The 14,018-nt window shown below is 49.3% G+C and overlaps 1 protein-coding gene across 3 annotated transcripts in view; it reads right to left on the bottom strand.

The window, feature by feature from the left end:
* PLXDC1 (plexin domain containing 1) overlaps positions 1–14,018 on the bottom strand; it is a 61,875-nt gene that overhangs the window by 41,473 nt on the left and 6,384 nt on the right. For all 3 annotated transcript variants that reach the window (XM_057536880.1, XM_007177527.2, XM_007177526.2), the window contains exon 2: positions 11,839–12,020. In XM_057536880.1, coding sequence (XP_057392863.1) covers positions 11,839–11,973 — 135 coding nt within the window. In that variant the 5' untranslated portion in view covers positions 11,974–12,020. The remainder of the gene's footprint in view (positions 1–11,838; positions 12,021–14,018) is intronic.

The raw sequence follows: 14,018 nt of genomic DNA, 5'->3' as shown, positions 1-14,018 counted from the left end.
TCACATATTCCATATAGATATGTCTCTTGAAAAGGATTTAGAGGCCGTGCCTGGCAGTGAACTTGCCTGAGGAATCACCCAATTCACAGATGTCACCGCATTTGACCTGCTGTCTGTGGGGCAGTCCTGATAACCCAGAGGGCAGCCCTCCAGGCACTGTGGACTGGAGGCTAGAAGCTGAGATGGGGTGACCTGACATTACAGAGGGTCAGGGAGCTTAGCACGAGCCAGACCATTTGGCAAGTCCGACAAAGGGAACTATGTTTCCCTGAAATGCCTGCAAGAAACCCCAGTCGATAAACCACATTCATTTTGGGAGGCAGCATGGTGTGGCTTTCAAACATTTTTGACCATGAAATCCTTTCTTCCAATTAAACTTCCATGGAGGTGCAATATATAAATTACATCAAAGTAAGGCCACTCTGTGGGAAGGAAAAAGAAGGGCCTGGAGCCCAGCCTGCTGTGCTACTTCCTTCCCCACCACCTTCCATCCTACAGCAGCCCATGGAGCACCTCTGGGAACCCTTAGGGTTCCGTGGAGTGCAACTTGAAAACCACCGCTTTAGGATCAAGGGCAGGGGCTGTGGAGTTAGCAGACCCAAGTTCAAAAACTAGCTCCACTGCATAATAGTTGGTGCAAAACATCCCTCTCCTCTCTGAGCATCAGTTCCCTCATCAGTAACCTTTCTTGCAGAGCTCTTGAAAGGATTAGACAAAACATAACAACATAAAGCTCTTAGCCCAGTGCCTGGTCCGCAGCAGGTGTTTGAAAAGTGGGAGCTATTAGGATGATTCTGTTGGACCTTTCCAGGAAAGGTCTTGATTGTGGAGGCTGCCTCCTCAAAACCATCCCCAGCCCCCTCTTCAGCACCTGCTGTTACAATGTCTTTTCTGCCTCAATTATTCATGCCCGGAGCCTGCCAGGCACTTCATTTCTGACAGCAGGGCAGCATTTACCTTGGCTGGGCTCAAGACGTTTCTGGACAGGAACTCTGGCTAAGCTGTCACCATCAGCCCATCACCTGCCAGCCAACTGGCAAGTGGAAATGCCGGGGCAAGCAACCAAGGGCAACCTGCAGGGCCTATTGGAGATGTCTGGCCGGCCATGCTGGTTAGGATGGCATGCCAGGCAGCTGAATCCAACCCAGGACATGCTGAGGGGATTACTGGAGGAACGGGCATCCTATTCCCTGCCTCCACCGTTCTAGGAGGCTTCACAAGGCCAACAGGAATGTTTCCTAGATCCCTGCTACTCAAAGTCTGGCCCGGGGACCAGCAGCATCAGCATCACCTGGGAGCTCAGTAGAAATGCAGAATCCAGGGCCCAACCCCAAACCTGCTGGATCAAAATCCGCATCGGAACAAGCTTCCCAGGGGATTATTTTGCACAGAAAAGCTTGAAGAGCGCTGGTTAAGAAGCACCCTCTGTCTGGACCAACGCCATCACTCATTTTTGTTTCTGAGGACTCCAAGGACAGAAAGACCTGGGTTCTTGTCCTGGCTCTGCCACTCACTAGCTGTGCAACCTTGGGCAAGCACTTCACCTCTCTGTTCCCGGATAGTATTAGAAACACCTGCCTCCTGGGATAGTTGGGTGGATGAAATATAAGGCCACAGAGTGAGGCCAGCGCTCAAGGAGGCCTCCTTTAGTTCCCTTACCTCATGCATCCACATAATGACCTCCATCTGCCCTCTGGAGGTATTTAAGCCTCAGGCTGAAATAAACCACCTGGAACACTTGTCATCACAGAAGTGCAGAAAACAGGTCCCCTGGACTAACCCGGGAAGTGAGGGACCCAGCCTAGACAAAGGGGTATTTGCATGGTGCTGAGGGCCTGGGGTAAAGAGGTGTCAGGATGGGTGAGGCTGACCTGAGAAGGTCCTGGAAGTGGGGATTTGGACCAGGCTTGGAAAAAGGGTGTGAGCTGGATTTCTAGACAAAGCATTTTTTAATACCCCTCACGCTTCATGGAAATGAAAGAAGCATCTTATCCTGACACTGATTCTACGTGTGGGCTTTTGGAGGGTATCAGTCAACCAGAGATTTTGATAGCATCAATATATATCATATAACCACAGAGAATTAGGAAATAAGGAAAAACAAAAACAGGCCTCCCCCATCTCTCACCTCGTCCTGTTCTGCATATTTCCTTCTAGTCTTTTTCATATGAATGTAATTTCACGTGGTTATAATCCTGCTGACTGCTCCTGTCATGTTTCATGATATCTGAAGCAGTTTTTGATGTTGAACATGGTCTTTTAACCATCGTTTGTAAAGGCCTCATGGCCATCTACTCAGAAGAAAACCCACAATTTTATTAACTTTTTCCTTACTGTTGGACACTTAGGTAGTTTCCAGTTTTTATGCTCTATTTTTCTATTTTTAAACACTACTGTGATAAATTTGTTGATACACTTTCCATATCCTGGATTATTGGCCCTGCTTCAAAGCCTCTGATATAAAACAGAACTTCTCAAACTTTAATGTGCGTACAAATCACCTGGGAATTAGATTCTGATGCTGCAGGTCTGAGGGGCCTGACCTGCAGTTCTAACAAGCTCCCACCATACATTGAGGAGTCGTGAGGATATGAAGGGTAGCCCCTGAAGCTTCAAGGCCAGGAAATCCTCTTTTGTTGCTGGGATCCCATTTTTGTACTTCCAGCTAAGATCTGGGGGAAAAAACACTACCCTTTTTTCCGAGACCTTTCTGGTTAACTTTTCAACCAATTAGCTCAACCGATTTTTATAACAACTCTATGAGGCATTCTCAGTCCCACCTTACAGATGAGGAAACTGAGGTTTAGAGTGATGATATGGCAAAGATACACACTATCTACCGTATTGGGACCAGAGTAAGATGACCAACTGTCCCAATGTACCTGAGACTGAGGGCTTCAGTGCCAAAATCAGGACCATCCTGGGAAAACCGAGATGGTTGGTCACCTTGACCAGAGCCTAATTCAGAGTCAGCTAATGTTTATCATTTCCAACCCTGGGCGCCTTTATGTAGATTACTGTATGACACCTTTGCAAGTACACTTGGGCAATATAGCATCGCCATTTGACAATGAAGAAATGAGCTCAGAGGGGTTAAGAAATTTTCCCAAGACAAAGGAATTCCCTGGCGGTCTAGTAGTTAGGACTCCATGCTTCCACTGCAAGGAGGCACGTGTTTGACACCTGGTCGGGGAACTAAGATCCTGCAAGCAGCGTGGTGTGGGCAAAAAAATTTAAAAAAAAAAAAAAAAAAGAAAAGAAAAGAAGATTTCCCGGGACTTCCCTGGTGGTCCAGTGGTAAAGAATCCACCTTCCAATGCAGGGGATGCGGGTTCAATCCCTGGTAAGGAACTAAGATCCCACATGCTGCGGGGCAACTAAACCCACGCACCACAACTAGGGAGAAGCCCGAGCGCCGCAACAAAGATCCCGCATGCCTCAACGAAGGAAGATCCCATGTGCTGCAACTAAGACCTGACTCAGGCAAAAAAATAAGGGAAAAAAAATTATTAAAAAAAAGAAAGAAAGAAATTTTCCCAAGACAAACAGCCCAATTTTTTAAATGGGCAAAGGACTTAAGTAGACATTTCTCCAAAGAAGATATACAAATGGCTGACAAGCACATGAAAAGATGCTCAACATCATTAGTGATTAGGGAAACACAAAGCAAAACCACAATGAGATACCAGCTCACATCCACCAGGATGCTATAATTTAAAAAAAAAATAAAAAGGAAAATAACAAGTGTTGGCAAGGATGTGGCAAAATGGGAACCCTCATACATTGCTGGTGGGAATGTAATATGGTTCAGTCACTATGGAAAACAGTTTGGCAGTTCCTCAGAGTTAAACATAGAATTACCCTATGACTCAGCAATTCCACTCCTAGGTATACCCCAAAGAGCTGAAAATATGTACTCAAACACATACACATATACATGTTCACAGTAGCACTATTCACAAGAACCAACAAGAAGAAACTCAGATGTCTATCAACAAATGAATAGGTGAACAAATCTGTGGTATATCCGTATAATGGAAAATATTATTCAGCCATAAAATGGATGAGCCTTGAAAACATTATGCCAGGTGAAAGAAACCAGACACAAAAGATCATATATGATATTTCATTTATATATGAACTATCCAGAACAGGTAAATTCATAGAAATAGAACACAGATTGGTGATAACTGGGGACTGAAGGGGGTGAGGGACGGGGAGCAACGGCCTAAAAGTTCCAAGACTTCCTCTTGAGGTGGTGAAAATGTTTTGGAACTAGATAGAGGTGATGGTTGCACAACATTGTGGGTATATTAAATGCACTTCACTTTCAAATGGTTAATTTTTTGTTATGTGAATCTCACCTCAACAAGAAAGAAAACCAACCAACCAACCAAACAACCAGCCTGCGCAAGGAAAAGGGTCAACAAAAGGGTCCTGTGTGGGAGACAGACCGCCTGGGCCTGAGCAGCCAGCAGAGGGCGCTGTGGCACTCTTACCGAGCCGGGCAAGGGAGACCCCCGGGACTGAGACCCCATCCCGTGCCGCGCATTTTGCAATGAGTCTCAACCCAGGAAGATCAGTACCTACCCTCCCCTATTTGGGAAATCTGAAGCTAGTAGGGGCTTGAAACGCCAGGTTCATTAACTGAGGGTTTAAGTGTCCAGCCCAAGGTCAGCAGCTGGTACGTGCCACATGGAAGGCCAAGACTGCGGGACTCTTTCCACAGCGCTGAAGACTGGACGTCTGGACTCCACCTCGCACCTCCCTGGACACCCATTCTTCTCACAAAATCTCTTATCGTCTGTCGCTTCAGAATTCAGCTCACGACTTTCCCTCCACCCATCTCACCCTCAACCCCCAGGAGTCTTCCCCTAACAGCCTGCTCACCTCATGCTTTCCCCTCAGCGCCCGCACTGGCACGGCCCCGGTTCTTTCATGAGCAGCGCCTGGGGCTCTTCACGTGTCGAGGCTACAAGTCTGTCTGTCCCGTCTCCCCTAGGCCCTTCTGAAGGTTTCCTTTTGGGAACTGCCTCCTTTGCGAGGGTGTAGAAACCACGAGGGTATTGCACTCACTTGTTCCTCTCGCTGCCCAACTGTCTTGGATGATGTGGTCCCTATCCCACCGTGTGGTCCCTCAGCATCCCTGGGCCTGCCGTGGCGGTTGCATGAGCTGGGAAGTTTTGCTCGGGCCAGAGAGGAGAGGAATTCAGGGAAGCTGGGCCAGGAGGAAGACTGGGGTAAGAGGAGGGGAGTCAGAATTTTCTATTAGGTGTGTGACCCTGTTCTATTACAGGGGGAACCTCCAAATCTGACTGCTCTTAAACTTGGTTCCTCCCAAACTGTGACCCAGACATGAACCACAGAACCAAGAAAACCTTTAATTTGGATTTGGAAATCCCCAGGCTTGACGACATCCCCCTTCAGCCTCTTGGAGAATAAATTGTGGTTCTTCCCGGATTTCTGACTTAGCACTATGGCTCTCCCCAATCCCTCCCTCGCCCACAAAGTTTCCAGTGTCCCCAGGAACTCAGGATTGGTCTTGGTGGAAAAATCTCTGGAAAGCTCAAGTCCGGACAAGAATCCTATTTCCACAGGGATGTGGTTGTAGAGTGAGCATGGGAATAACATCCAAGGAGATGGCTCTGACCAGGGGCCTTGGAGCTGCCAGCTCATCCTGGGAGTGCAGGCTGGATGCCTCAAGGCCTCCAAAGCAAGAGCGTCTGAGTTGGAAGGAGCACTGTGGTGAGGTCGCCAGGCAGGAAGTGCCGGGCAGAAGGGACTAGGAAGATGGGGTTGGGCCAGAGGGGCGAGAAGGGAAGATGGTCAGAGGGGGCTGGGCCAGAGAAGGCCTGGGATGGGGGCTGGGCAGAGGGGCTGAGATGAGGGAGCTGGGCCAGAAGGGAAGCTGGGGCCAGGAGGGTGGACTGAGGAACAATGAAGGAAGATGATGGGGCTCTGGGGTGGGCGGGGGCGGGGGGGAGGCAAAGGGGATGGCAGCCCACCTGCCAGGCCCTAAGCCCCTCGATAACGGCCCCAGAGCAGAGGGAACTAAAGCCTGGTTCCTGCTGGCATAGATTAGACTGTGATATGGATAAACAGTTGAAAGCCAAGAAAACTTTATGAAACAGACCAAATCAAACTTGCTGAAATGTCCCCTTCCTTCCACTTCCCTCTTGCTCAGCCCTCTGCTGCCAAGATCGGGTTTCCTTCGGCCAGAGAGACCCCAGCTCTCAGAGACGCTGACCAGAGACACGGGAGAAGCAGTTGTCTCTGGGCCCCTTCCCGGGGCACCTGCAGGGACCAAGAGGGCCCGCCATCCAGGGTAGGGTGAGCGCACAGCCCAGGTGGTGTGGAGGTCTGGCTGTGCTGAAGGGGGCGATCGTCACCATCCCCCATTGAGTGCAGCTCAGTGCAAGGCCTAATGGGTTCAAGGCGGGGTAGGAATGGAGCACAGGCCCCTCTGAGGATTCTGGCACGAGACCCCCCACCCCCGGGCCGCAGTGTGTGCGCACACGTTCCGGCATCTATGGCATGTATAAGCATTGACATTCTCTTATGTGTGTGAGAACCCGGGAGTCAGTAGAGTTTGGTCCTTTGAGGCCACTAAGTCCAACAACTCACCCCAGGCACAACCTCTTCTCTTCAACAACCCTGTCTTTCAAGGCCTCTGGAGATGGGGAAATCCCTACTTCCTTTGTTCCTTCAAAAGAGGAACACCCATCATGCACCAGGCACTGGCTACAGAGTGATAAGACAGTCTTGGGTCTCATGGTGCCTCGGTTTCAGGGGAAGACAGGCAATAAAAACAAATAAATAGATAATTCAGGGCAGGAAGGGATATGAGCTATGGAGGAAAATAGTCGATTCCCTCTGCCCCAGTCACAGCCCTGCAGCTATTAGAAAGCAGCCACATATAGAAGCTTCTCTATACCAGGTTAAATACCCCAAGCTCCTTCAACCATTTTGGACTACTCTGGTTTCTAGAAAGCCATTTGAAAGGGGGTTCAAACACCTCCGCTATGGTCAGGACAAGAAAAACCCCACAGGATCCCCAGAGCCCCAGCCCTGGTCCCCGGGTTTCTGTGGGTTTCTGTGGGTTTCCATGAACACAGCTGGCTTTCCCACCTCCGTCCTTGGCAGCCACTCCACACTCCTGACTCATCCCAGCCCACAGGCAGTGAGGTGCCCCAAGTGTTTTCCTCATGAACCGCTGCTAAGTCACATCTCTCCCACCTTACTCTAAACGGAAGTGCCAGGATTTATAATGATCCCAATAGTTTCATCTGGCCTGAGGCCAACTATCAACCAGCCTGCCAAGGAAGGCTTCCGGTTCCTAATCTGATATCTGAACTCTCTTCCAGCTAAGGGAGAAGCCTGGTCTAGAAGTCTGATCCTCCAACCTTCTGGGCAGGGCTGGGGACACCCCTAGTGCAGTCAGAGGGGCCTCCTGCCAGGGCGGCCTTGCTTCTTCACGTGCACTCTTCACGTGTGGCTACTGAGGGGGCCACAAAGCCCCCAGGATGGTGGAAGTCTTGTGGTCAAGTACAGCCACGTGGTGCCTGAGAAAGCCTCAGCTTCCAGTGTTCAATTTGACAACCGATTTTAAAATTGGTTTGAAAGGTTACAGCTCAGAAGTTCCCACACCTACAGAACCATCAGGATCACATGGGGGGACTTTTAAAGAAACAAATTCCCAGGCTCCAGTGTTTCTCACCCAATCAGTCCAGGGTGGAGCCTGAGAATTTGAGCTGTTTTTTAAGCTCTGGGGTTATTGAATCCATACTGGCTCTTAATGATCCCCACTGCCCTTTCTGAACACCCACAGACAATTGCTTCCAGAAGGCCACGTCTCTGTGGCTCTCTTCTGCAGCGGCCTCTCTGCACAGACGGGACCATGGCCCTCTGACCATGGTGTCTGGCCCAGAGCAAAACCAGTTCTTTAACCGGTAGCCCAGCAAAGCTGGGGGTTGGGGACAGGGTGAGTTTCCAAGTGTTCCCTTACTTGGGGTACCTCTCCTGCCCTGGCCCTCTATTCCATCATCCCACCATGGCTCCTTGGTTCTGCAGGATGGAGAAGACAGGGCAGGATGGGAAGTGAATGGCTGCCCTTCAGGGCCGGGATTAGGGTGAGGCGAGGGAGGCACTGACCTCGGGTGTAACATTTAAAGTGGCACCAACAAAAAGAACTTATTTATAAAACAGAAACAGACTCACAGATTTCGAAAACAAGTTTATGGTGACCAAAGGGGAAACGTGAGGGGGAGGGATAAATTAGGAGGTTGGGATTAACATACACACACTACTACATATAAAATAGATAACCAACAAGGACCTACTGTATAGTACTCAATATTCTATAATAACCTATATAGGAAACGAATCTGAAAAAGAATGAATATAGGTATATGTATAACTGAATCCCTATGTTGTACACCTAAAACTAACACAACATTGTAGATCAACGATACTCCAGTAAAATTTTTTAAAAATAAAAACATTTAAAAAGCGGCACCTACAAACTCAGTCATCAAGAGAATATTTTAATGCCATGTATTTTTAAATCAAATTAGTTAAATTGATGCAGAAAAATCCATGATGAACAAAAGATCAACATTTTAAATAAAGACAGGATCAGTAATGGTGCCAAGCCACGTCTGAGGACGAGGTAACAGGAAAGATAAGTCACAGAAATGATGCAGAAAGAGAGTTCAGAGACTGTATTACCTTGCTCCCTCCGCACCAGGCTGCAGGCTGGCCTGGTCCGTCTCCCACCCCCACTGGTACAGCCCCTGTCCGGCACCCCTCCTGCAGAGGCACTGCAGCTCTTGCTGCTTTGGGGAACCACCCTCCCTGCCAGCTCAGGCTTACGTGTAGAGGTCTTAGCTGATTCCTGCTGCAGCTTTTCCTAACGTCTTCTCTTCCTTCACCCTGCCCACATCTGGCCCTCCTGTGTATACTGTCCCTGAATTAAACAGAAAGAAAGAAAGAGAGAGAGAGAGAGAAAGGAAGGAAGGAAGGAAGGAAGGAAGGAAGGAAAGGAGGAAAGGAGGAAGGGAAGAAGGGAGGGAGGGAGGAAGAAAAGAAATGATGCAGGAAAAGATATTAAAATTCTAAAAATATCCTTAGAGAGAGAAGCTATTACATCCATGACACAAGAACAATAGGAGGCTATTTTTTTTAAAGAAATGGTCAGAAAAGAATAAACAGCTCTTGGAAATGAAAAATATGATAGTAGAAAAAAAATCAGTAACATTAAGAAAATAAGGTTGAGAAAATCTCCCAGAAAGTGGATCAACAACAACAATTACAAGCAAACTAACAGATAGACAACAAAAAATGCAAAGGGATAGAAACAGAAGAGAGAAGAAAGTTTGGGGATCAATCCCCGAGATGGACATCTAATTGAGGGGTCTGGTAGAAAGAAGAGAGTACGTAGAGAGAAGATGATCAAAGCAATAAAACAAGAAGACTTTCCAGAACTGGTGAATATAAGTCTCTGGGTTGAAACAGGCCATCAAGTGTCCAGCGCGGTGAGAGAGAAAGAGCCAGAACAGGCACTTTCAGAATGCTGGGGTTAAGGGAACATCCCTGAAAGCTTCCAGAGGAGGGGAAAGCAGGCATCTACAAAGATCGGGCATAAGCACATCAGACCTCTCAATGGTGACATCAGAAACCAGAAGACCATGTGAGATGCCTGCAAACCTGTGAAGGAAAATTATTTTTAATCTAGAATTCTATATTCAGCCAAACCATCAATCAAGTGTGAGGATACAATAAAGGCATTTTCAGATGTGCAAGTTCTCCTCTTCTGTAACCTTTCTCAGAAAGCTAAACAAACAAGGGAATGAAGCAGGAAAGAAAAGACACAGGGTCAAGAGAACAGGGTGCCTAGCAAGGAGAGAGATAAGGGAGTTCCAGGATGAAGGAGAGGGAGGTCCCAGGATGGCTGTGGGCAGGCAGGCGAGCACTCGGCCAGGTTGGAGAAGGATGACGATTGCTGAGAGGTTTCCAAAAAAAAGAAAAAAAAAAACCTGACAGGTTTGACCACACCAAAAATTATATTTGAGGCCAATGGATGTTTAAGAATATATAGCAGTGGACTTCCCTGGTGGCTCAGTGGTTAAGAATCCGCCTGCCAGCACAGGGGACACAGGTTTGAGACCTGGTCCAGGAAGATCCCACATGCTGCAGAGCAACTAAGCCCGTGCGCCACAACTACTGAGCCTGCGCTCTAGAGCCCACGAGCCACAGCTACTAAACCTGCGTGCCACAACTACTGAGCCCATGTGCCACAGCTACTGAAGCTCGCACGCCTAGAGCCTGTGCTTCGCAACAAGAGAAGCCACTGCAATGAGAAGCCCGTACACCACAACAAAGAGTAGCCCTCGCTCCCGGCAACTAGATAAAGCCCGCACGCAGCAACAGAGACCCAATGCAGCCAAAAATTAATTAATTAAGAAAAAAAAGAATATATAGCCATGGTAAGTAAAAAAACTAAGAAAGTAGGTGGGGATTGGGGGCAGGAAAAGCAAAAATGATGCAAGAAAGTAAACAATGATATTACCCTGATTGGATTAGTGGTGAACAATATTTACCTGATTATGATAAAAAGCAGAGCATATGGATGTAACAGTTATATCGAGAGCGTTAAACCACGCTTGGGGGAGTATATAAAAGGCATATAAAAGGCACTCTTCATCTACACAACAGGCAATCAACAGATAATGTCTAAACGGATTTATCGACAGGCAGCAGTGTGAGCAAATTACTTAGAAATACGGAGATGACCGCCAGGAGAAGGTGCCCAAAGTGACACCTTCTGAGAGAGGGGTGGGCAGATCCGGAGGAGAGGGGCGGACTGATGTGTTTTGTTTTCTGATTTAAGCACTACTTGGCCTTTTTGACTTCATGCGCTTCTTGGATTTAAAAAATTAGTTACTAAACGTAAAATAAAGAAATGCCAAGAAGCCCATCCTCTTGTTGCTTCTCCTTTCATAGTTTTTCTGCATCCTGAGAATCCACCCTCTTCCCCGGCAGCCATGGGCGCCTCCACACACAGCCATGGGCACATTCACACTCACACGGTCTCACACACACACACACCCACACACCCACACACTCATCTCAGACACAGCAGCTCATGGTGACAGACACACAGGCAAATGTACATAATACACAATAACCCTCAGACACACACATGATTACAGATTCTCCCACAGACACAGAGGTCCCCATGAGCCTCCCAGGTAGCCAGCTGGGAAGCAGGGCCAGCTCTACAAGGGGCCAGTTCCTCCCTGCATTGCCACCCCCAGAACTGCCCCAGGCAGAGGAGGTTTTCTCCTGCAGCATCGCCCTAATTGCTTCCTCCACTCAGCGTGCGCTGCTCTGAGGCTGAGCAGCCAGAGCCTCGGCACCATTAACCCTTTGGAGCCACATGGTCTGTAGATGGTACAGAAGTGAGGTCGGGGTGGGGCCAGAGCTGGCAGCCGGATGTGACTAATAATGTCACCTTCATTCAGCTCCTAGTGGAGGCCCTAAGAAGTGGAAGAGTCCAGTGTCAGGAACCCTGTGGACATGCTGTGCATCCTTGAGCAAGTCACTTCACCTCTCTGGGTCCACAAGGAGGTAGGCAAGCCTATGAAGCTCTGAGATGCTAAGATTTTATGACCCAGGCTTGACCCCGCTTCCATCCTGTCTCCCGGGAGCCCTCTCTCCACACCGACATCCAGGGCCAACCCCAAAGGATACACTTGTGTGTCTGACAAGTGTACATGGGGCACCTGGGGGCTCCCCCACTGCCAATTCCCTCCCCGTCCATGTCCCTCCAGCACTTACCACCACCCTGGTCCCGTTATCCGGCAGTGTGTCAATGGCCAGGGTGCCCCCACCCAGGTCCTGGCTCAGCTGAGTCCTGTCCGGCTCCGACACCTGGCCAGGGATCTCTCGGGCTCTCCGATTCCAGCCCTGCATGGTGGTCCCCTGGACGGCCCCTCCAGAGTCTCGGCCTGCATCCTGACCTGGGAGAAGGGGACAGAAAGCTGAGTCCTGACAGTCAGAGTGAAGGCCCTGGGGGGGGACCAGCCCGCTCACTCTGCAGAAGCCCTGATTCCCATGCCATCGTTGACTCTGGGGAAAGTGATTATCAGGGCAGGAGATACCCAACATGCACTGAGCTCCACGCCACACACTTTGCACAGGTAACACTTGCAGCCCTCACTCCAGCCCTCCACCGTAGATATGATGCTCTCCATTTTGCAGACAGGAATCAGCAGCTCACAGAGGTTAAAGAAGGTCATACAGCAGGTAGGGATGGAGGTAAGTTTCCCTTATCTGCCCCCAAAGGGGTGATTATTCTCAACCTCACTGGAATCATCTGGGGAGTTTTAAAAATTCCTGGTGTCTGGGTTCCACCCCAGAGATTCTGATATAATTGGTCTGTGGTGTGGACTGTGCATGAGGATTCTTAAATGATCCCCTGGGGAGCTTTTGAGAAGACCTGGACCTAACACGGCAGACAAGGGTGAGAACAATTGTTCTGGAACATTCCAAACCAGTTCCCTATTTCTCTACCAGAAATGGCACATAATCTCACCTTCCAGGGGACTCCAGGGACTAGAAGCCAGAGAGCAGAGTTTTTTTAGTTCAGGGCTTCTCATCCTTGGTACTACTGACATTTTGGACCGGATAATTCTGTGTTGTGGAGGACTGTCCTATGCATTGCAGGATTTTTTAGCAGCATCCCTGGCCTCTACCCTCTAGATGCCAGTAGCACCTCCTCCCAGGTTGTGACAGTCGAAGACGTCTCCATAGTGGGGACCACTGTTTAGTCTCATCGCTACCTTCAAACACCTTGGGGAAGTCACTTTCCCCATGAAACAAGGAGCTTAGACACCATCAATGATGGCATATAGGTTTCATCTCAAAAGCCATCTCCAATCGATTAGTGACAGCCAGGAGCACTCTAATTGTGAAGAATTCTGAGGTTCCATTTGTGTTTAGCAGGAAAGGTTGTCACGATCAATTAGCAATGTCTGCTGCGGGCACAGGATTGGAGAGTGGCTGCTCACAGGCCATCTAGCAGCCGTTCCTCGACCTGATGCTCTCTCCAGTTCCCTCTAGGTCATTAAATTTATTCCAAATGACACAGAAACCAGGCTTTTCCATTTCAGAAAGATTTATGCCCCCAAAGATGTGTCTTATACGGTCTCTCCAATTGCCACACCTACTATGGATGTGTATATGGGACACAGACCACCAGACGGGTGGAGGTGACATTCCCTGTGATCTCCATCAGTTTCAGTCCTGCACTGTGTCAGATGCCCTTCTCCACCTCGACCTGCCCCAAACCCTCCCCAGAGCTCCTGGATGTAGCCCTCTCTCCTAGAGCATCTGCTGGTGGTCTAACTGTGCCTGTCTCCCTGGTAGACTTGAGTTCCCACAGGACCCCCCCACCTTCCGCAAATGTGTATCCTCGGTGCCTTGCAAACAGTAGGTGCTCAATCACTGCATAATTGAGGACACTATACTGGAGGTGACTTAGGAGCCATCAAGAACAGAGGTTGAGAAAAGGCTTGCCCAGGACCAGGCCTGGGACTGGGGCCAGGACCCTGTTGTGGGGCTCTGGTTTGTCATTAGACATTTTATCCAATTAAGTCATTCTTGGCTGCTGGCGCCTGCTGGATCCTTGCCGGCCCCCTCTCACTCCCCTGCCCCTAATCGCAACCAGATGCTCTGGAAAAGATGGAGAGAGGGTGGTCTCCAGACCCCTTCCCCAAGATGCCCACTGGCTGAGATGGACCTGAGCCCAGTGCTGGGAAGGCAGCCAGCCTGTAGCCCAGACCGCAAGCCAGCGCTGTCTTGCCGCTCTCGGGTGGGGCCCACAGCTGCCCCTGGTGGCAGAACTATTTGTGCTGGGCTGGTCTGCCCAGCTCCCTGGGTCCTCCTGCAAGCAGCCCTCAGACCTGGGCAGGAGCCAAAACAGGAAAGGAGCATGTGCAGAGCAAGTAGAGGAGCTC

Source organism: Balaenoptera acutorostrata, chromosome 20 (assembly GCF_949987535.1).
Source record: "Balaenoptera acutorostrata chromosome 20, mBalAcu1.1, whole genome shotgun sequence".
NCBI classification, from domain to species: Eukaryota; Metazoa; Chordata; class Mammalia; order Artiodactyla; family Balaenopteridae; genus Balaenoptera; species Balaenoptera acutorostrata.
The sequence above is the reverse complement of the archived record's forward strand: the minus strand, read 5'-3'. Positions and strand labels throughout refer to the sequence as shown.